General features: G+C 39.2%; 1 protein-coding gene across 1 annotated transcript in view; it reads right to left on the bottom strand.

Moving 5' to 3' along the window:
- Positions 1-21,251, bottom strand: part of MSH3 (mutS homolog 3) — a 202,550-nt gene that overhangs the window by 43,188 nt on the left and 138,111 nt on the right. Inside the window, exon 19 of the mRNA XM_036764612.1 lies at positions 11,922-12,033. Coding sequence (XP_036620507.1) covers positions 11,922-12,033 — 112 coding nt within the window. The remainder of the gene's footprint in view (positions 1-11,921; positions 12,034-21,251) is intronic.

The raw sequence follows: 21,251 nt of genomic DNA, 5'->3' as shown, positions 1-21,251 counted from the left end.
ACCACAAATGGTGTCAAGGCCAAATTTCTAAGGTTACTCAGAAAGAGATGGGGGTGGGGGGTGGAGAAAGAGATGGGGGGTGGGGTGGGGAAGAGAGAGAGAGAGAGAGAGAAAAATAGACTATTACCCACATCATGGGATTTAGGGGTACAGCACCCCTGCAATCTAGAAAATAACCATAACATTTTTTGGCCCTCCTTTCACACCATAGAAGTCTGAATTTTTTCTTTTTCTTTTATGCAGTGTTTGCAGTACCTTATTATAAAAATTGGGTTGATATTATACCACACTATACACGCATTTCTGAATTTCCAAAGTTCTGTGTTGTTTGCAGCTTCCACAAAACTCCCTCCCAATTTTCATTTAATTTCTTACGCTAACCCATGATATACTGAAACTGTGATGATTTGGTGTCACTCTCCACATCTCCCCTCCCCAACAAGCTTCTTACCTATAACTGGAACACTCAGTTGCCCTTTCTAATGCTAGGGAAGGTACTGACTCATCTTAAGTCAGCCATCTCTAGGATCCCAGGGGTGACACTACCCTAGCTCACAGCACTGTGGACAGTCCCATGCCAGTAAAGTGAGGAGGTCCAGTTACTTGAGTCCTTCAAGGTATAGATGCAGGGCTCTGGAGAAGAAGCCTCAGAGTGGTGGCTATCTCTGTTCAGTTTCTTCCTCTTCCTTCTTCCCCATACTGGCAGGAGATATTGCCTCTCTCCTAAGATTACCTCCACTTTATCCTGTAAATATCCTCTTTGTATCTAATTCCTTGTATGTTGTCACCTCCATCAGACTGCGAGTCTAACATCAGGAACTGTTTTTTGCCCATCTCTGTATCCTCCATGCTTAGCATAGTGCCTGGCATATAGTAAGTACTTAATAAATGTTGTTGAACCATTGACTTGACAAACGTCCTTTTCTCATCTCCTCAAACCAAGGTCAGACTACAAGAAGTAGATGTAGCAAGATAAGTGTAATGATTTTTAAAATTAGGCTTCCTTTTAAAAAAATGTCCTGAAGATCTGCCTAGAATTTTAACAATTAGCAATTCACTTGGTTTAATGGAAGAATCATACTGATATGAAAGTTAGGGAGTTAGTCATTCAAACTTCAGAGCAGATTACAGGATACTCTTGTCATTGGTGAGGGAAAGTTTTAGACTTTCGCTGTGATATTCACTAGCTTTGTCACTCTGAGTGATCCACTTAATTAGTAGGGGACTCAGTTTCTGCAACCATAAAAACAGGGGGCTGGTCTAGTTTAGGACTTTCCAAACTAATGTGGCCATAAAACACCTTTTGATTTGGAATATATTGATTGAATTCATAAGTTATGGTTTGATACAAGCTTTGGGGTCCATTGAAGACTCTGAATTAGACCCAGGATAAAGAAAGGGATTGGAGAAACTCTAGAGTGAAAGAGGGGATGTGGAAGAAACAATGTGGAGGAAAATACATGGGTGTCAGATATAGAATATTTGGAAGACAATGATGTGGCTGTCTGAAAGGCAAGCAATATGACGGAGTCCTTCCACTGGTAAGAGAGCACTCAGGGTGAAAGTTGCCAAGCCCAGATGGCCTAGATCCTGGGGTACTGAAAGAACTGGAAAAGGAGCTCCTGTTACTGGTCTCTGAGGGATCACAGACAACAGGAGTGGTACCACGGGACTCAAGAGAGGAAAATGCTGCCTTGACTTTCAAAAAAGTGAAGAAGGTGGAGGCTGTACACCAGAAGCTGGCAAACCTGACTCCAAATCCTGGCAAAATTTTAGAACTTAATATTAATGGGCTGTTGGTGAACAAAGCTGAGAAGGGAAATGGCGATCCTGCAAAATAGTATGACTTCTATCAGCAATAGGTCATACGCTAAAATAACGTCTTTTCCTTCTCTGACCAAGAAACTGATTAAGAGAATGCTGGAAACAGAGTATACAGTATGGTAAAGTTTTGACAAGAATTTCTCATTATATCCTGGTGAACAAGATTAAGAGATATAAGCTCAAGGGCAGTAAAGCTAAGTAGATTTGTAACTGATTGAATAACGGGATCCAAAGTGGAGTCATTAATTCTCTATGTCAGCTTGAAGAAAAGGGTCTAGTGGAGTGCTCCAGGGACCTGTCCTTGTCGATTGAACCTCTTTATTAATAGCTTCAATTATGGCACAGATGACATGCTTATCAAAATTTGTAGATGACAGGAAGCTGGGAGGTGTAGTTAATATATGTTGGATGAAGTTTGCATTCAAAAACATTTCAAAAGACTAGAAGGATGAGCCAAATCTAACACAATCCAAGAGGAATAAATATAAAATTCTATACCAGGGTTCAAAATTATCAATGACATAAATACAAGATGGCAGAAGGATGACTAGATAAGGATAAAAAAAAGATCCAGGGATTTTAGTGGACTACAAAACTCAATATGAGTCAAAGATATGACAAGACAACCAAAGAGGCTAATGATTTATTAAGGTTCTATCAAGAAACGCAGAGTGTTCAGAATGAAGAACGTGATAGTCCCACTGTACTCTGTAACCTGGTCAAACCACATCTAAAGCATTTTGGTCAGTTCTAGTACAGTATTTTTGGAAAGGATACTAACAAACTAGACCGTGTCTAGAAGACCATGACCAGGATGATGAACAAACTGACACAGGAAAGAATGAAGAATATTCAGCCTGGAGAGCAAAAGACTCAGGAAGGATATGAATGATGTCTTCAAGTGTTCGAAAGGTTTTCATTTAGAAGAGCTATTACATTGTTTCACTTGGGACCACAGGGCAAAACGAGGAACAGTGGGTGGAATTTCTCAGAGAGGCAGATTTTAGTTCAATATCAAGAAAATGTTCCCCATAATCAGAGCTGTTCCCAAATGGGATGGGTTGCCTAAGTAGCTTCCTTTCAACTGAGACTTTCAAATAGAGGCTGCTCACTTGCTGGCAATGCTGGAGAATGGATTCTTGGTTATATACAGGTTGGACTAGAAGCCTCTGAAAATGGCCTCTGATTCTGTGTGTGGGGGTAAAGCAGGGGGTCGAGGGTGGGCAGTAATAGTGTGTGTGTGTGTGTGTGTGTGTGTGTGTGTGTGTGTGTGCGCGCTGGGTAACACAGTGAGAAGTAAATCGATGGTCAGAGTGGATGCGGACAAAGTGTGAAAGAAGACATCAGTGTGTATGACAGGGAGGAGTGGGAGAGGACACAAACTGGGGTTGCGTTGTAGAACTAAAACTCTGCTGGTATTCAGGATACGTTGATGAACGTCCAAAGCTATTGGTTCTATAAAATGGTAGTCCCACATGTAGTTTTATTTTAATTACCTCATTCCTTGCCCATGTCTGCCTTCACTAGTTCCTATTGTTCATCATTTCAGTCATGTCAGACTCTTTGTGACTCCATTTGGGGTTTTCTGTGCAGATACTGGAGGGATTTGCCATTTCCTCCTCCAGCTCATTTTACAAATGAAGAAACTGAGGCAAACAGGGTTAAATGACGTGACTAGGGTCTCATAACTAATAAGTGTCAGAGGCCAGATTTGAACTCAGTTCTTCCTGACTCCAGACCTGGCACTACCCAGCTGCCCATCTTCCTCTCCCATTCTTCTCTATCAAATACACTGATGTATTCCTTCACACTGTCCATATAGACCCTGACCAAAGATTTACTTCTCACTATGTCACTCACGCTTTACACCCACACACAGAATCAGAGGCCACTTTCAGAGGCCTCTAGTCCAACCTGTCTATAACCAAGAATCCATTCTCCAGCATTGCCAGCACATGAATGGCCTCTACTTGAAAATCTCCATTGAAAAGAATCTATTTAGGCAACCCACCCCATTTGGGAACATTTTCCTGATACTGAACCAAAATCTGCCCCTCTGGAATACACATATTGTACATGTATTATCTTGGCACCCATACTCACTTGTAAGACATGTTTTTTGAAATGCTGGACTAGGTGATTTTTAAAGTCCCTTCTAGCATAAGAATGCTACAATTCTTTATATGGAGATATCACCTGATAAGAACTGGTAGTGAAGATGGCCAAAAAGGAGACAAAGTTGGGAGAGAGATAAAAGATTCCAGCTAAATGATTCTAACTTTAAATAAAATATTTCACATTAGCCAAATCCATGTCTAAAATTAGTAGGATGGACTCAGTTTTCTGCTGCCGGCAGAAAGAGCAAACTTAAGCCTATTCTCAATTCTTTCTGATTTGGAGAGAATTTTTAGCATAGTTTGAGCCTCAAGGAAGACTAGGACAATTGGAGATGGGACTATTTGGTTCTTGGAAAGCAGATTCTAGGGCTCACTAGGAAGCACAGGAAAGTGGTGTCATCAATATTAACAAGACAAGCTTAAGGCTTCTGTTGGTAGATTTGTGCAAATGAGATGGCTTGTCAAAGAAGTTCCGAGTAGCAGCACTAGTGCATGACCCTTCTGTAGTTCTGCCGGCATGTCGAAATGTTAGGACAAAGGCAGTGTGGTTTAGTAGGGCGTAGTACAGTATGGCAGAGTGGGCTATGGACCGATGCTCAGGAGTCTGGAGTCTAGTCCTGACTCTGCCACTGCCAAGCTACACGAATTTGTATTCCAGCTTCCTCATCTTCATGATGAGAATGGACCAGCTCAGGCATTCTTTTAACCTAGGGTTTGTGAACTTGTTTTAAAAAATATTTTGATGAATGTATTCCAACATAATCGACTTCCTTAGTAATTCATTTAAAAACATTATTCTGGGGCAGCTAGGTGGTGCAGTGAGTAGAGAATCAGCCCTGGAGTCAGAAGAACCTGAGTTCAAATCTGACCTGAGACACTTGACACATTTACTAGCTGTGTGACCTTGGGCAAGTCACTTAATCCCAACTGCCCTGCCTTCCCCCATCAAAAATAAAAAATAAAATAAAATAAAATCCATTATTCTAAGCCAGGGTCTCTAGGCTTTATAGACTGCTGAAGGAGTTGAAGGCACAATAAAAACCTTAAGGACCCCAGGACTAGATGATTTCTAGGGTTCAACTCAATGTTAATATATTCCTTGGCTAAGCAGATGGAACTCACTCTGAGAAATAAGCAACAGGAGAAAAGCCTGCCTCAATGGCTGTTGATTTTTTTAAAAATAATCTGAAGCTGCTGAAACTGGAAGTTATGGGACTGGGGGTTAGGCAAGCCTAAACATTAAACAATATTCTGGGACTGTTTTCTTTTTTTATATATTTACATCCTTAGCGTTATAACGTAGCACCCTGAATACAGTATGTTCTTGATAAAGGTTGGTTCAATTGAATTGAACGCCTAGCATATTCTACACTCAGAATAAAAGGCAACAGAAAACTGGCTAAAAAAGTAGTCCCTGTGGGAAGACCAGCACACTGATGCAACGCTGCTGGAGCTGAGGTGGTCCAGCTGTTCTAGATCATGATTTGGGTATGAGGCCTGAAAAGTAAATAGACTGTTTGTACCCATTGACTCAGAAATGAGCCTATTGGACATGTATCTCCAAAATGTCAGAGTCAGAAACAAAGGTTCAGTATTTACCAAAATATTTAAAGCAGCAATTTTTGTGGTAGCAAAGACCTGGGAATTAAGTGGATGGCCAATGACTGGGGAGTAGTTGAAAAAAAAAATACTACAGTATATGGATTAATAGAATATTATTATGCAGTAAAAAATGACAAAAAAAACACAAAGAATTCCAGAAAACACGGCAAAGTTTGTAAGAATTGATATAGAGCTAAATAAGCAGAATCAAAAGAACAATCTATACAACGACCACAACCATGTAAACGAACAGATCACTAAAAGTAAGTTGAACTCTAAGTAATGGAAAAACCAGCGAGGGGTCCAAAAATAAATAATAAAACAAACCTCCTCTCTCTCGGCAGAGAAATGTGAGGACTACTGAAAAAAAAGTGCTATACATTGTCAAATGTAGCCACTTTTTAACTGTTTTTCTTCATCACCAGGGAGGGTTCAATGTGGAAGAGGCAGAGTTTGAAAAAAGTATGACGAAGAGACAAAAGGGATCAACAAAAATAATTATTTTAAAAATCATGTAGCTAATGGATAGGGGAGTGGCCCATCATAAATGTCTAAACGTGAATCACAAAACCATCACGAGTTTCCTTTAGTTTAATCAGTTTTTCAAATGACTCGTCACAATGGCAAAGTTTTGAATGGGGAAGACGAAGGAATGAGAGATAGTTTAGGAGCATGGGGCACTGCTTGATAGAGTAGGCTTGAGGTAAGAAGGCAGAGCCCCTCAGGAGGTAGTCTGACAGCAGCAGGGGATTTTGGAGAGCCAGGGAATATATGGGAGTGCTAATCTCCTAGAGGATGGAAGAGGTAAGGATGAAAGAAAATGGTGGTGGCATACCAAGACTGGTGGAAGAGGTCAATGTGGAGCTCAGAAAGAGAGGTAGGATGTCAACAGCAGGCTGGCAAGGTGTCTTCTTTACTCAAGGACAAGTAAGTTCCTACTGAACTCTACTTGGATCCCTTCCCACCCCTATATGGAATCATGAACTGAGGGAAAGGGCAAGCTGGTAGCATTGAGCTGACTGTGGGCTGACACTGGGAGTGCTTCACAGGATGCTTCAGGCAATGCTCTGCCTAGAGTATTTTCTGCTTCTCAAAGGCTTGCACAAAAGCAGTTCCATGAAAATTATACTAGTTAGTTAATTCTTGACTAGTCAAGCCTCCCTACAACTGGTTAACTCATTAACACCAGACATATATATATATATATATATATTTTATAAAAAAAATTTTTAAAGTCTAAAATACAACATTGTTCACTCAGTCTTACATTACAAACTCAGCATCAGACTTTACTGCCAATGCTCTGGGGAATTCTTCCAGCTCAACAGATGCAAACACCATCATGAATCCTTGAAACAGTAACTCAGAAATGACTGTGTGTCAATGACTTTTTCTGTATGCACACCTACAAGAAGATAAACAAGAAACTGTGGACTCTTCTGTCCTAAAGACTATTAACCAACCCAAAAAGAAGCTAAGTCATAAACCAGCCTGCATTTGGAAAAATCAGCCATCGCAGATGAAGTAGGTTCCTATTTCTTTATCGTCCCAATCAGGAAGCCCAAATTACTGAAATCACTCTGTGCTTCCAGGTTATTATATGGTTAATATTCATTATTACGACCCTAAGGTTCTTTAATTTCTTTATTTCACAATCAAAGATTAAATTATATCTACTTTATTGATTAATGTTAAGTTAATGTGATTAATTTTAATTATTTGAACATTGGCAATTCACGTATGAGTAGCAGTGAGGCAAAGCAAAAAAAAGAGGCCAGGAACAGGGAAACCCAGGTTCAAATCCTGTGTCTGACACAAGGGTAGCTGTGTGAATGAATATGGGTAAGTTACTTAACTTCTGAGAGACCCAAGCAAACCTCTAACAGATGTTGAGGATGAGTAGATGATGGGTGTCACCCAAGGGAATTTTCTCCCCTCTCCCCTCTCTGTCCCACCCAATAATTTATGTACAGAGCAACTCAATTAACTAGAACATAAGACACTAATAAGAATAGCCAAATCTTTGACCATTCTGGATAAGTGGGAGCCTATTATATTTGTTGACTAGGTTGGGTAATGGGATGGAGGCTGAGGGAAATGCTCACCAAATTCTGTAACCTCAGTAGCAAATTTAAAATTGTGTACATAGACAAAGTTGAAAGTAGAATTAAGAAAAGGGCTGGAAAAAAAGGAGAAATTGATAACAGAAGCTAGGTAAAATATGAGTGACCATGCAGTCCACTGTGGATTCCAGTGTCAGGTTTCCTTGATCTTAGACTCTAACAGTCTTACAATACTTAGGTTAAAAAAAATTAATTTTACAAGTACAAGACAGGGAGGTGCGGTTAGATAACAGTTTTTCTGATTAAGATCTAGGAGGTTAGTGGAATCAAAGCTGAATATGGGTGAAGAGTCCAATATTGCAGCCAAAAACATCTAATGTAAGTTTAGTGTTCAGAGGGAGGCAAGTTATAGTTTCTCTCTATTCTATCAGTTTTCTGCTCAGTTTTGCCCATCATGTTTAATTTTGAGGGTGACCAGTGCAGGCTTTGGGATCATGTCATATAAGTAATGGTTGAAAGGACTTGTAATGTTTAGCCTACTTGGAGGGCTGTCACATGGAAGAAGGATCACATTTGTTCTGTTTGCCCCAAATGGAAGAAAGAGAAGCCATGAGTGGAAGTTGCAGAGAATCAGATTTAGACATGATATACGGAAAAATTTCTGGAGAGACTCAAGAATGGATTAAATTGCCTCAGAAGCTAGCAGTTTCTCCTCCTTCTTTAGAGGCCCTTCCATCTACTCTGGATTTATCTTGTATGTATTTAGCGATTACATAGTGTCTCCTCCATTAAGATGGAAACTTCAAGGGAAGCGCTGTTACTGCGTTTTTCAAGAAATATCCCTAGCACGCCTGGCACATAGTAAGCTCATAATGAATGCTTACTGACATCACAGCTTGGATCATCATGTGCTGGGAATATTGCAGAGGAGATTGGATGGCCTCTAAGGCCCCTTACAACTATAGGTCTGACAGTGGCATGCCACAGAGAATAGGGAATGAACAGAAGGTGTTACCAAGCCCTCTGTTAATTGTCATCCTCAGGACCTGAGGAAGCCCACAACTGACGTCACAACTCAGTACACAAGACTTTCATAGAGACACATAGAACATAGGGCAATATGACAAAAATGAACAGGGAAAACCACACCAAGAACACAAGAATGATACCACTTTGCCACTAAGAGGACGTCACCCTGTTTTCTTCCTCTTCCTTATTCCATGGTTCTAAAACCATCACGTAGCGAGCTACCTTCAAAAACCAGCCCAGGGGCTCTGGCTCTCCATGTTTTTTCATGAGGCCTATAAGAGGCTTCTGGGTTAGCTCGGTTGCATATAGAGAGAAGTATGGGATAGTGGTTAGAATGGGAGACTTGGACTCAGGATGGCTTGAGTTCAAATTCCATTTCAGACATTTATTAGCAGTGCGACCCTGGACAAGTCATTTAGTCTCTCTACCTCAGTTTCTTCTGTAAAATGAGAATCATAAGAGCATGTATTTCACAACACTGTTGTGAGGATCAGTGATACACACACACACACACACACGCACGCATGCATGAACACACACACACACATACCCCCACGCCAATATTACTATTATGAGCTTTGGTTTTCCTACGCTCCATAAATAGCTGCCTTGCTTCTGTGATTATGGTTATATCTGGCAACCTTGCTAAAAGTCTTGAACAAAGAAGCCTAGGATTTGTGACAACTGCAGATGCAGAGGGCTTAGATTTGATTTTCACTCCTCACTCAAGATAAGTATATAGGCTCCTCCCTCTGCTTCCCATATGTCTTTTCCTCAAAACATCTCTATGACCTATCCCTAGAGCTGAATGGGTCTGAATGGGTAGGAAAATCCAGATTTAATTTACAAATGTTTTGCTTAAATTATCATAGTTTGCACAATTCTAATATGCATTTAAATAGTTCATTTTTCCCCGGCTACTACTCAGCCCTAAATCATTAAGAGAGAAGGCCTAGGCTTCTATGTCTTTTTTAGTAGTCTAAAAGATCAAAAAGTAAGATCATTAAAACATTCCATCAGAAAGAAAAGCAATATTGGAAAAGTCAATGGAGACCTAAAGTTCAACTCCTCTGAGCCACCCAGCAATGAGATGGAACAATTCTACTGCAAGCATGTCTGGGAGCAAACATGCCTCTACCCTCTCTGCAGCACTCACTGCGCCTAAAAGACACCACCCCAATCAATAATCAATCAACAGGTACTTATCAAGCCATGGCTACTGTTCAGAACCGTGGAGCTGCTGTTAGGAATAAAAGAAATAGAAGGCACCTTTCCCCTTTCTTTAAGTGGGAGACAAGTGTTATATACATGAATAACTAAAGGAAATCACATGACAGAATATAAGCAAAGACTACAGGAGTGCAGCTCTTCCCACAGGGAAGCTCAGAGACAAGAGAGACCCGAACGTGTTAGATGAGTTTGTAACTTAACTTGGCCTTGAAAGAAAAGCAGAATTTGGATAAGCAGAAAAGAGGGCATTAGCTATTCCTGTTTGGAAAAAATAACAGAAATAACAGCAAAGTAAAAAGAATGACTCTGGAGGAAGAATAAAGAGTCTGGTCTGATTAGAGCAGAAGCTCCTTACTGGAGAGTATTAAGAGATAAGACTGGCTAGAACAAGTGGGGTTAGCTGATCCAAGGCCCTGAATGCCACAGACAATACCTGGAGCATAAAACGTACATTTAGGCTTAGGACTGGGAATGAGTAGGCAAAATACCCAAGCCCCAAGTAGTGTTTGTGGTATGTTGGGGCTTACAGTAAATGTATACCTAAAGGAGATCCTCAATGCTTCTCAGAGTCCTTTTGGGAGATGAGTTAGCCACCTCTTGCAGTTATGATTAATATGCAGGTATACAAGGATTATGCTGAAAATTAAGGAGATGAAGCAAAGAAGGTTTAGAAAGGGTTTTTTACTTTGGGTTTTGGTTTTTTTTTTTTTTGGTCCCAGAATGTGAGAAAGTGTTTAGCATAGCTTGGAGGGGAATCATTGGACAAATGGCCATATCAGAAGCAATATGTGAAAAACTTCATATAATATAGAACCTCAATTGTGTATGCTCCAAAAAAGCTGACTTTTTAAATTACATCATAATCAAAATTAGCTGTGCTCTCTGCTAAAAGGATTTCCCACACACACAGTATGATTTGTAATCACCTACCATAAAATGTTTTAAAACAAGTTTTTCTTAATTTTTTTTCTTAACTCCATCCTTATATAAATTCATGCCATACAAAGAATGCATTTCACCATAGCAACAATTCTACATCAACTCCTACACTAATGTTAGAAAAAGGGTCTATAAAAGCCACTGATATTTCAGAGCATCCAGAAATGTATTCTTCTGCTAGGATAAAACAGAACACTTATTTTGCAAAAGTTTTAATATGGTGGTTCATTATTTCTGAAAACTTTCTTGTAATTTGGTAGAAATGATATTTTAGCTTCCCAAAGGATACCTTATTGAACAGCATAAGCTTTTTCAAAACCAATAAAAATGGCTAAGATTAATTATTCAAGTTGTGCTAGAAAATGATTAAAGCAATTTGTAAACAAAATAGAAACTAAATTAGAGAAACTTCAAATGGTCCAATTATACTATTTTTCCAATTAAAAGTACCTATTGGTATCGTGGGAAATGAAAAGCAACATATGTTTGCATAGTATTTCTTAAATGCATTAATGTTTATTAGCTTAATCTAATAAATGAGGCTATTTATGCATTTCCCTAATAAGAATTAAAGTTATTGAAACTAGATACCATGAAAGTTCAATAAGGCTTCATACAATACTAAAATGTATTATCAAAAAACTATGAGATTTATTCTAAGTTACAAAAGTCATTAGAGTTCTAGGTCCTTACTGTATTAAGAGATCAAAACTCCACATTAGAAAAAAATTGGAGAAGTGATAGGTGTTGGGGGAGGGGAAGGATCAAGGGTAGAGAACGAGTTAATGAAATATCACTGCAAATCACTGTAGTATGACTTCAATGCCACCTGTTCATCTGGGCATTTATATGAATATGAGATTTTTTAACTGAGTTAACAAGAATTGATAATTAGGGCAAATCCTTTATTTGCCAAATATTTTAGTCAGCACATCATTCCTCACCAGTAACAGCACTGACAGGGGCATAACATCATAGAGAAAACTGTATTCCAGTGTTGATCCTTGTAAAATGAAAACTCAGGTAAATAATTAGTTATGCATTTGGCGCATATATATAAGATAAGGGTCAAAAGTCAACCTTGTCTACTTGGCTTTCATCGTAATACAATACTTACTGTTAAATATGTACTATTGGGAACATACTGATCCTGTTCTCCCAATAACACATCAATCACAGGATGTCGACCATTTTTTATCACTATTTTTCTCTCTTCTTGCAAAACTGGTCTGCAAAAAGAAATACTTTTCTCAGTGTATTTGAAAATGTTATATAAAACATTTTAAAACAGAATAAAATAAACTTAAGAAATAAGCAATACAAACAGAAATTTCAAACTTCTTAAAGACTGTATTTCAAGAATATGGTTTCAAGTATAAAGGTCATTTTATTTATTTAAAAAAAAAGGATACCATTTGAAAAAAAAATGCCCAAAGACCTATGATCTGATGGAAAAAGCATTTGTTTTGAGATTCAAATATAGATTTTAGTCCCCATTCTGTTCACTATGTCACCTCTCAAGGCCTTGTTTTTGTTGTTTTCAGTCACATCCGACTTTTTGTGACCCCAATTGGGGTTTTCTTGGCAGAGATACTGGAATGGCTTGCCAGGCCCAGCACTCTATCCACTGTGCCACCTAGCTGCTCCCTCGAGGCCTTACTTTCTTCACCTCCCGTGGGTTTAGTTCAGTCGTCCTCCCCTGACCCAGGTTAAGCACTTCACCTCTAATCTCACCACCATGTGGCTAACTCAAACCTTGACTGACATAACCTCCCTCAGCCTCCTCTCCCCTCTGATTGTGTTGGAGAGTGGAAGACAAAATTTCTCCCAGTGCCTACTTTTATGGAGGGCAGAAACTGACATTTGCTTACTTTACTCTGCATCTACTGCTCAGCCTGGATCAACTCTACAGAAAATGAGAGTCCCTCCCCGACCCTTTCCTGCATCCTCTCGTGTGTTCTCTCTTCCCATCAGATTGTGAACTCTTTGAGGGCAGGGATTGTCTAACTTTTTTTTTATTTTAAAAAAAAAATTGTGAGGCAGTTGGGGTTAAGTGACTTGACCAGGGTCACACAGTTAGTAAGTGTCAAGTGTCTGAGGTCACATCTGAATTCAAGTCCTCCTGACTCCAGGTCCAGTGCTCTATCCACTGTACCACCTAGTTGCCCCTGTCTTACTATTTAGCACTTAATATATAGTAGGAGCCAAGTGGCACAGTGGATAGAGTGCTGGGCCTGGAGTCAGGAAGATTCATCTTCCTGAGTTCAGATCTGTAAAATGAACTGGAAAAGAAAATGGCAAACCACTCCAGTATCTCTGCCAAGAAAACCCCAAATGGAATCACAGAGAGTCGGACAAGACTGACGATGACTGAACAACAACAACAAATGTTTACTGGGTTAGATAAGAGGGGATCAGGGTGAGGACAAGAGAGCCAGTAGGAGCAAGGCCACTTTAAAAAATGATTAAAGTACAGTAACTGAAAGAATATAAAGTCCTATTTGGATGCTTCATTATGTCATCTGTGGCAGATCCTCCACCAACCTACAAAGGTTCCAAAGAGGGACCTAGTTATAGACTATATTTGCTGTCTGAGGACTAAGCTAAGTTAGAAAAGTCTATCACCAGATTGGCTATCGGATGATGAATTTTTTGGCCGCAGAAACTTTAAAAGACAACATAAATCTTTTTGCTCTAAATTCTCCAAAAGCTTGCTCAATTCTGTATTTTCCTTATTTATCTTCTTGTTAGATTTGTCCAGCTCTTAGAGAGGAATATTAACATTTCCTACCATAACTGCATTGTAACCTGTTACTTTAGAAATTCAGTTGTTATGTAAATAAATTTAGACACTGTGTGATTTGGAGCAGAGATTTAATGTTAATTCATTGTTTATGGTCCCTTCAAACTTAAATACAATTTCCTCATCTATCTCTATTGATAAAGTGAATTTTTATTTTTGCTTTGTCTGATAACATAAGTAAATTCCTGCTTTTTTTGGATTTATTTGATATGTAGTAAATTTACCTCCATCCTCTCATTTTGATTTTAGGCATGTCTTTCCTTTTTAGATGTATTTCTTATAAGCCAAAGATCACGGGGGTTTGTTTTCTAACCGATTTTGTAACTTTTGTTTTATTGTTTAGTCCATTCACATGTAAAATGTGTGTAATTCTCCTCCAAGTTTTGATTTGAAGATTTTCTTCTGGTGTCTCCAGTATTTTTAAAAAATCCTTTCCCTTTTTCAAGTCAATGTTATCCCTACAATCAGTCCTGCACAAGCTACTGTGGTAACTCCATTCTCACAGGCTCTCTTCCCTGTTTTACCTGCCCCCACTCAAGAGAGTCAATCCTGTCCTTAGTTTGGGGGTTTTACTTATTTTACTTTTCCTTTCTTTTATCTAATAAGTTCTATCTTTTTTTCCCTTTCAGTTAAGTAGTTAAACCCTTCAACTTTCTGTTTATTAGTTTTCTTTTTCTGTGCCTTTTTCTAAGATTTTTTTTATTCTTTTTATTACTTCTCTTCCAGTCTATTCTGAAATTTTATTTGCTGATTAATGGTCTAAAATCCTTATTTATTCCTTCTTTAATTGATGTTCCTTTTGGAGTTGGTTTCTTAAATACTAGGCTTTAGCTCCCTCTTCTAACTACTATGTTAATGTCTTTATAGATCTTGTCCCATTGTACCTTTTTTCTGTTGTCTCACTCTCAGAAGTATCAATTTGCAGAGTATATAATGTGGATAAAAGCAGTGCTCCACAGCAGAAATAACTGTATCCAAAACTGTGTAGTATGACACTGCCCCCTACCCTCTCTGTGATCACTTCCTTCTGTCAGTCTCTATCCAGTATTGGAGTAATGGATCACTCAGAGCCTTTGGCTAAAATAGTATTCCAAGGCTCTCAGAATGAAGCAATTCTCAAGGAGGATTAAAAGCAGTCCCAAGGTTTAAAACATGTAAGAAGTTCCAGCAGGAAGGTTAAAAAAATCATTCAGCAAAGAGGTTTCTCTGGAGTCTCAGGAGCTTTTTGAAAAATATTCGAAAACTACTTTGATAGCCCAAAGGACCCAAAGTTAGATCCTATACCTAGAGTAAGCCACCTGAAGACCTGGTCTCCACCAGTAGACACAATCTATTCTGTGACTCTTTAGTTTTAGTTTTAGTTTAGTCCATTTACATTTAAAATTATGAGAGTTAAGCTCGTGGTTTTCCTCTTTTTTTTTTTTTTTAACTTTTCCTCCAGTCTCTCCAGTGCTTTCTTAAAAGGTCCTTTTTTCTTTTAAGTCAATATGTTGTCCATGCAACTAGTTCCAATACACTCTCTTCCCTACTTTACCCACCCCCACTCCAATTTGTCAATCCTTTCCTTAGTTTCGGGATCCCTTTTCCTCTTCTTTTATTTAAAAAGTTCTATCTTTTTATCTTTCCAGTTAGGTAGGTCTATACCACAACTTAAGTGCTTGAAACACTCCTGGCTAGTGTTATAGTAGAGAGAGAAAGAGAGAGAGAGAGAGAGAGTGTGTGTGTTCCCACTGACTATGCCATCTCATCTCTAGGTCCATGTCTCCCATATTCTTCAGGGTGCTAACTGGATATCTAGGAACTTTCATATCCCTTCTCCTGGGACAAGATGTTGTTCAAGGAAACATAACACTTAGAAGAGGCACTGAATGGGCTAACTTTCCCCAAGGTGCAACAACACATCATAAGGTCTGCATCTTCCAATGTGACTCTCTCCCCATGGAAGTGTTCTTTAAAGGGGTACCTATCCCCATTGGGTTAAGACCCTTTCCTTCCACTGCCAGTTTCAATCCCTCCCATCTGTGCCATTTCCCATTCTTCTATAGCCCCTCTCTTTGATGAAACTCATCATTACTCCATTGTTCACCCATGGATTTGATAAGAGTACATCATGCAATTGCTGTTGTCTTCTACCTTCCCTCTACCCATTTATGTATTCTCCCACTCTGTAATTGTGTCCCATAAAATACACTGATTCACCTGTAAAGAGGTTGGGAGGTTGAATCCTTTAGTTCTCAACTCTTTTACCTTCATCTTGCCTATTTATTTAAATTCCACTTAACATCTCTATTCCCTTGTGTGCTTAAAAAAAAACTTGACACCTTTCCTCTCACCTCACCCTTGCCTTCACCCTTGCCTTTTTTTTAACTATACAGGCCAGTTTTTTTTCCCTTTCTTTTTAAAATAACCTCTAAATATGGGGTAATTAATTTCATTATTTATTCTTTCCTTTGTAATTATACTTATTTGTCTTTCTTGTGTCTAAATTCTTGTATCTCATTGTCTGGGGTGTTTTCGAGTCAAGTATTCTGTGCTGATCATTTTTGGGGGAAGGGAAGGAATATCTCCTCAGCTGAATGATCACCTTTTTTCACTGATGATTAGATACAAGTTTGTAGAGTATATCATTCTAAGTTTCAGACTGAGTTCCTTTGCTTTCCAGAATATACTATTTCATCAGCATCATTATTATTTGCAATTTCTGGTGGGTTTGGAATAATTCTGTAATTTGAATTTAACATTCTCCCATCCTGCATCTGGGGGGCAGAGCCAAGAAGACGGCAGCTGAAAAGCAGGGACTTGCTTAAACTCTCCCCCAAATCCCTCCAAACACCTGAAAAATGTCTCTGAACAAATTCTAGAGCTACAAAACCCACAAAAGAGCAGAGAGAAACAGGTCTCCAGCCCAGGACAGCCTGGATGGTAGCTGGGAAGGGTCTATTGCACGGTGCTGGGAGCGGAGTGCAGTCCAGCATGGACCACGCCAGGACAGACCAAACGCAGAGTCAGCCAGCCAGAACAGGCCTTGGGGCCATGAATCAGTGAGCTGTGGCAGTTACCAGACTTCTCAACCCACAAATGCCAAAGAGCAGGTTAGAGGGAAACTGTGGGATCAAGGTCAGAGCAGTCCGGCCACCAGCCCTGGGGGTGACGGAGGTGGTGCAGAGGTGTTGGTGGCAGCAGCAGGAAGCTCCTGAGGCTGCTTCCAGAGCTACAGCCTCAGCTGCTTCCTGAGTCCCTGGCTCACACAGTGGGAGGAATCTAGCAGTAGATCAGAGCAAGAATGCAAGGAGTGCTTTGTGGGCACAAAGGCAGATTCTCTTGCTGTGCCCTGCTTGGATCTGTATTGTGGTGCTGGTTGGCATTTCTTGGGGAAGGAGGAGCGCTGCTGTGACATAGCCTAGGGTGACAGAGGAGTAGAAGTAGCTCTGAAAACTGCAGTGCTTAGACCCTAAAGCTTGGGACAAAGTGCTCTCTACTCTACAAGCAGTCATATCCTGACAAAAAGCTCAAGGGTCAAGTAGTTGGCTGGGAACATGAACAGGCACTGAAAACGAACTCAGACTCAAACACAGACTCAAATTCAAACTCTAGATTCCTTTTTTGGTGACAAAGAAGATCTAAACATACAGCCAAAAGAAGTCAACCAAGTCAAAGCCTACATCAAAAGCCTCCCAGAAAAATATGAATTGGTCTCAGGCCATGGAAGAGCTCGGAAAGCAAGTAAGAGAAGTAGAGGAAAAATTGGGAAGAGAAACGAGAGTGATTAGAGAAAACCATGAAAAACAAGTCAACGACTTGCTAAAGAAGACCCAAAAAAATACTGAAGAAAATAACACCTTAAAGAACAGACTAACCCAAATGGCAAAAGAGCTCCAAAAAGCCAATGAGAAGAATGCCTTGAAAGGCAGAATTAGCCAAATGGAAAAGGAGGTCCAAAAGACCACTGAAGAAAATACTACTTTAAAAATTAGACTGGAGCTAGTGACTTGATGAGAAATTAAGATATTATAAAACAGAACCAAAGGAATGAAAAATTGGAAGATGTGAAATATCTCATTGGAAAAACCACTGACCTGGAAAATAGATCCAGGAGAGATAATTTAAAAATTATTGGACTACCTGAAAGCCATGATCAAAAAAAGAACCTAGACATCATCTTTCAAGAAATTATCAAGGAAAACTCCCCTGATATTCTACAGCCAGAGGGTAAAATAGAAATGGAAAGAATTCATCGATCGCCTCCTCAAATTGATCCCAAAAAGAAAACTCCCAGGAATGTTGTTGCCAAATTCCAGAGTTTCCAGGTCAAGGAGAAAATAACGCAAGCAGCCAGAAAGAAACAATTTGAATATTGTGGAAACACAATCAGAATAACACAAGATCTAGCAGCTTCTACATTAAGGGATCGAAGGGCTTGGAATATGATATTTCAGAGGTCAAAGGAGCTAGGATTAAAACCAAGAATCACCTACCCAGCAAAACTGAGTATAATGCTCCAAGGCAAAATATGGATTTTCAATAAAATAGAGGACTTTCAAGCTTTCTGAAAAGACCAGAGCTAAATAGAAAATTTGACTTTCAAATACAAGAATCAAGAGAAGCATGAAAAGGTAAACAAGAAAGAGAATTCATAAGGGACTTACTAAAGTAGAACTGTTATGTTTACATTCCTACATGGAATGATGATGTGTGTAATTCATTAGACCTTTCTCATCATTAGGGCAGTTGAAGGAAATATAGACAGAGGGTACAGGATGAGTTGAATATGAAGGGATGATATCTAAAAAAATTAAATAAATTTGAGGGGTGAGAAAGGAATATATTGAGAGAAGGAGAAAGGGAGAGATAGAATGGGGTAAATTATCCCACATAAAAGTGGCAAGAAAAAGCAGTTCTGTTGGAAGGGAAGAGGGGGCAGATGAGGAGGAACGAGTGAATCTTACTCTCATCGGATTCAACTTGAGGAGGGAATAACATACACACTCAATTGGGTGTCTTACTCCACAGGAAAGTAAGATGAAGGGGATAAAAAAAAAAGGAGGAGATGATAGAAGGGAGGGCAGATGGGGGAGGAGATAATCAAAAGAAACACTTTTGAAAAGGCACAGGGTCAAGAGTGAAAATTGAATAAAGGGGAACAGGATAGGATGGAAGGAAATATAGTAGCCTTTCACAACATGAGCGTTGTGGAAGTGTTTTACATAATGATACATGTGTGGCCTATGTTGAATTGCTTGCCTTCCTAGGGAGCTGTGTGGGAAGGGAAGAGGGGAGAGAATATGGAACTCAAAGTTTTAAAAGCAGATGCTTAAAAAAAAAATTCTTTTTGCATACAGCTGGGAAACAAGGTATATAGGGAATGGGGCATAGAAATCTATCCTGCCTACAAGAAAGTAAGGGGAAAGGGGATGGGGGAGGGGGAGTAGGGTGAAAGAAGGGAAGGCTGACTGGGGAATGAGGCAATCAGAATATATGCCATCTTGGAATGGGGGGGAGGGTAGAAATGGGGAGAAAATTTGTAACTCAAAATCCTGTGGAAATCAATGTTGAAAACTAAAATGATAAATAAAAATAAAATAAAAATAGATAAATTTCTTCACCCTGGCTGATTGCAGAACTTGGTGTCACTGGAATCATTAAATTTAACCACTGTATCTTGGAGTCTGACATATAGAGGCTTTTTTTTTTTTTGCTTGCTTCTGTCTAGAGATTACTGGATTCTTTCAATTAGTATTTTGCTACCTGTATTCATAAGTTCTGTAAAGTATTCTTATATTATTTCCTGTATCGAAGTATTCAGGGTTTTTTGTTCAATATTATTATTCTGGGAGATCTATGATCCTTAAGTTACCTCTGCACATCCTATCTTCAAGGTGAATGTCTTGTGTTTTCCTTCATTGTTAGCTCCTCTTTTGACAAATTTTCCTGTACTTCAATATTTTACATACCAAATCTAGTATTTTCTCTTTTGCTTCCTTAGAGAAACTCCCCACCAACGATTTGATTTTTTGTAGTCTATTATTTTTTTTTCTGCCTTTAGAATTAAAAATTCTGACATTTTCATTCCAAATTTCTTCTCTTATATTTTCATCTCTTTTTCTGGACTTTTTGTTTTTCCCACACTCTTTTGGTATTTCACAGATATGGGAAGTAGTTCACTTTCTTTTCTCTCGTAATATTTGCTAACAGAGTTATGTAATCTCTTTGATGATTTGGTACTGACTCTTCTTTTTAGTGTTAGGATCCTTTCTGTTGATTTATCTGCTTATGCTTATGGGGTAACTTGAGGGTAAAGTAGACACAGCTCTGGATTTGGTGTCAGGAACACCTGAGTTCAAATCCAGCCTCAGACAAAGACTAGCTGTGGGTACCTGGGCAAGTCACTTAACGCCTGCTTGCCTCAGTTTCTTCATCTGTGAAATGGGGGTAACAGTACCTATCTCCCAGGGTTATTGAAAGGATTAAATGAGATAATAATTGTAAAGCACTTGGCACAGTGCTTAGTACATAGCAGGTACTCTACAGGGTGCCCCTAAAGTCTGGACACATAGGAAAATTAACGGCAATGTGGAGTTAGTTATTGCATCGAGTTCACGTGAGTCTCGCAAAGCGCATCAACCTTTGAATCACAAATGATGGAAATCATATTGAAGATATTATTTGTTAATATGCCAATTAAATAAAATGTGGTTGAAAATTCCTTTCATTTCATTTCTTGAAAATATGCATTTTTGCCTAGTTGTCCAGACTTTAGGAACACCCTGTACAAATATTAGATTATTATTATTTGCTGGGGTTTTATTGTGTTTTTTTTTTCTCTTGAAATCTTTGATGTTTTTGCATTTCCCTTTAGACTTCCTGATTCCTCCCCTCTCAGCAGGTGGGGACATGTCTATGGCTGTACTGCAAAGCTGCCTCATCTTCCTCCCATGGTTTCATTCAGATTTAGGTTTAGGTTCCACCAATCTCTGTCCAGACTTCTGGTGGGTGGTGGGTTTCCATTCCCCTTTCTTCAGTCCCAGTGTAGCCCCTCATGCTTGCCCCTTGCCCTAGTTACTCCCTTGGCTCTCTATCCTTTTTTGACTGACATTAATGGGTGTCTGCCACTTTTTGCAGGAGGGAGAAGTGTGGGAAGAATATTCTGAGAAGAGTCTTTGCAGCCTCAACGGTCCTTAGGATAGGATCACCTCAGGAAGAAGGTTGCATATGTCTTTCTCCATTCCTTCTCATATAGGAGACTCAATGCAAAATCAATGTCTGCAGCTTCTTGCCGGGGGAAGCAGGGAGCGAGTGAAGTATGCCTGCAAAGTCTCAGCAGCAGCCAGGAGGGAACCTAATACAGGCCCTGGGCATGAGCCTATCAGCTTATGCATCTCTTCTGGGAGCAAAGATGCTATTTTTGGAAAAGAGTACAGTGTTCATTTTAAGTATTGGGATTAACTTCTGTTAATTCATAAAGATTTTATCTTGTTGGGGGTCTCTGAATGAATGAAACATAAAGCATTATAAATCATTATAAATATACTCACATACATATGTATGCATGCATATCATTAGAAAGAATTATAAATTTGCATAGTACAGATCACTGTACTGAAGATACAAATTGAAAAAGAGAGACAGTCCCTGATCTCAAGGAGG

This window comes from Trichosurus vulpecula, chromosome 1, assembly GCF_011100635.1.
Source record: "Trichosurus vulpecula isolate mTriVul1 chromosome 1, mTriVul1.pri, whole genome shotgun sequence".
Lineage (NCBI taxonomy): Eukaryota > Metazoa > Chordata > Mammalia > Diprotodontia > Phalangeridae > Trichosurus > Trichosurus vulpecula.
This window is presented reverse-complemented; position numbering and strand designations above follow the sequence as displayed.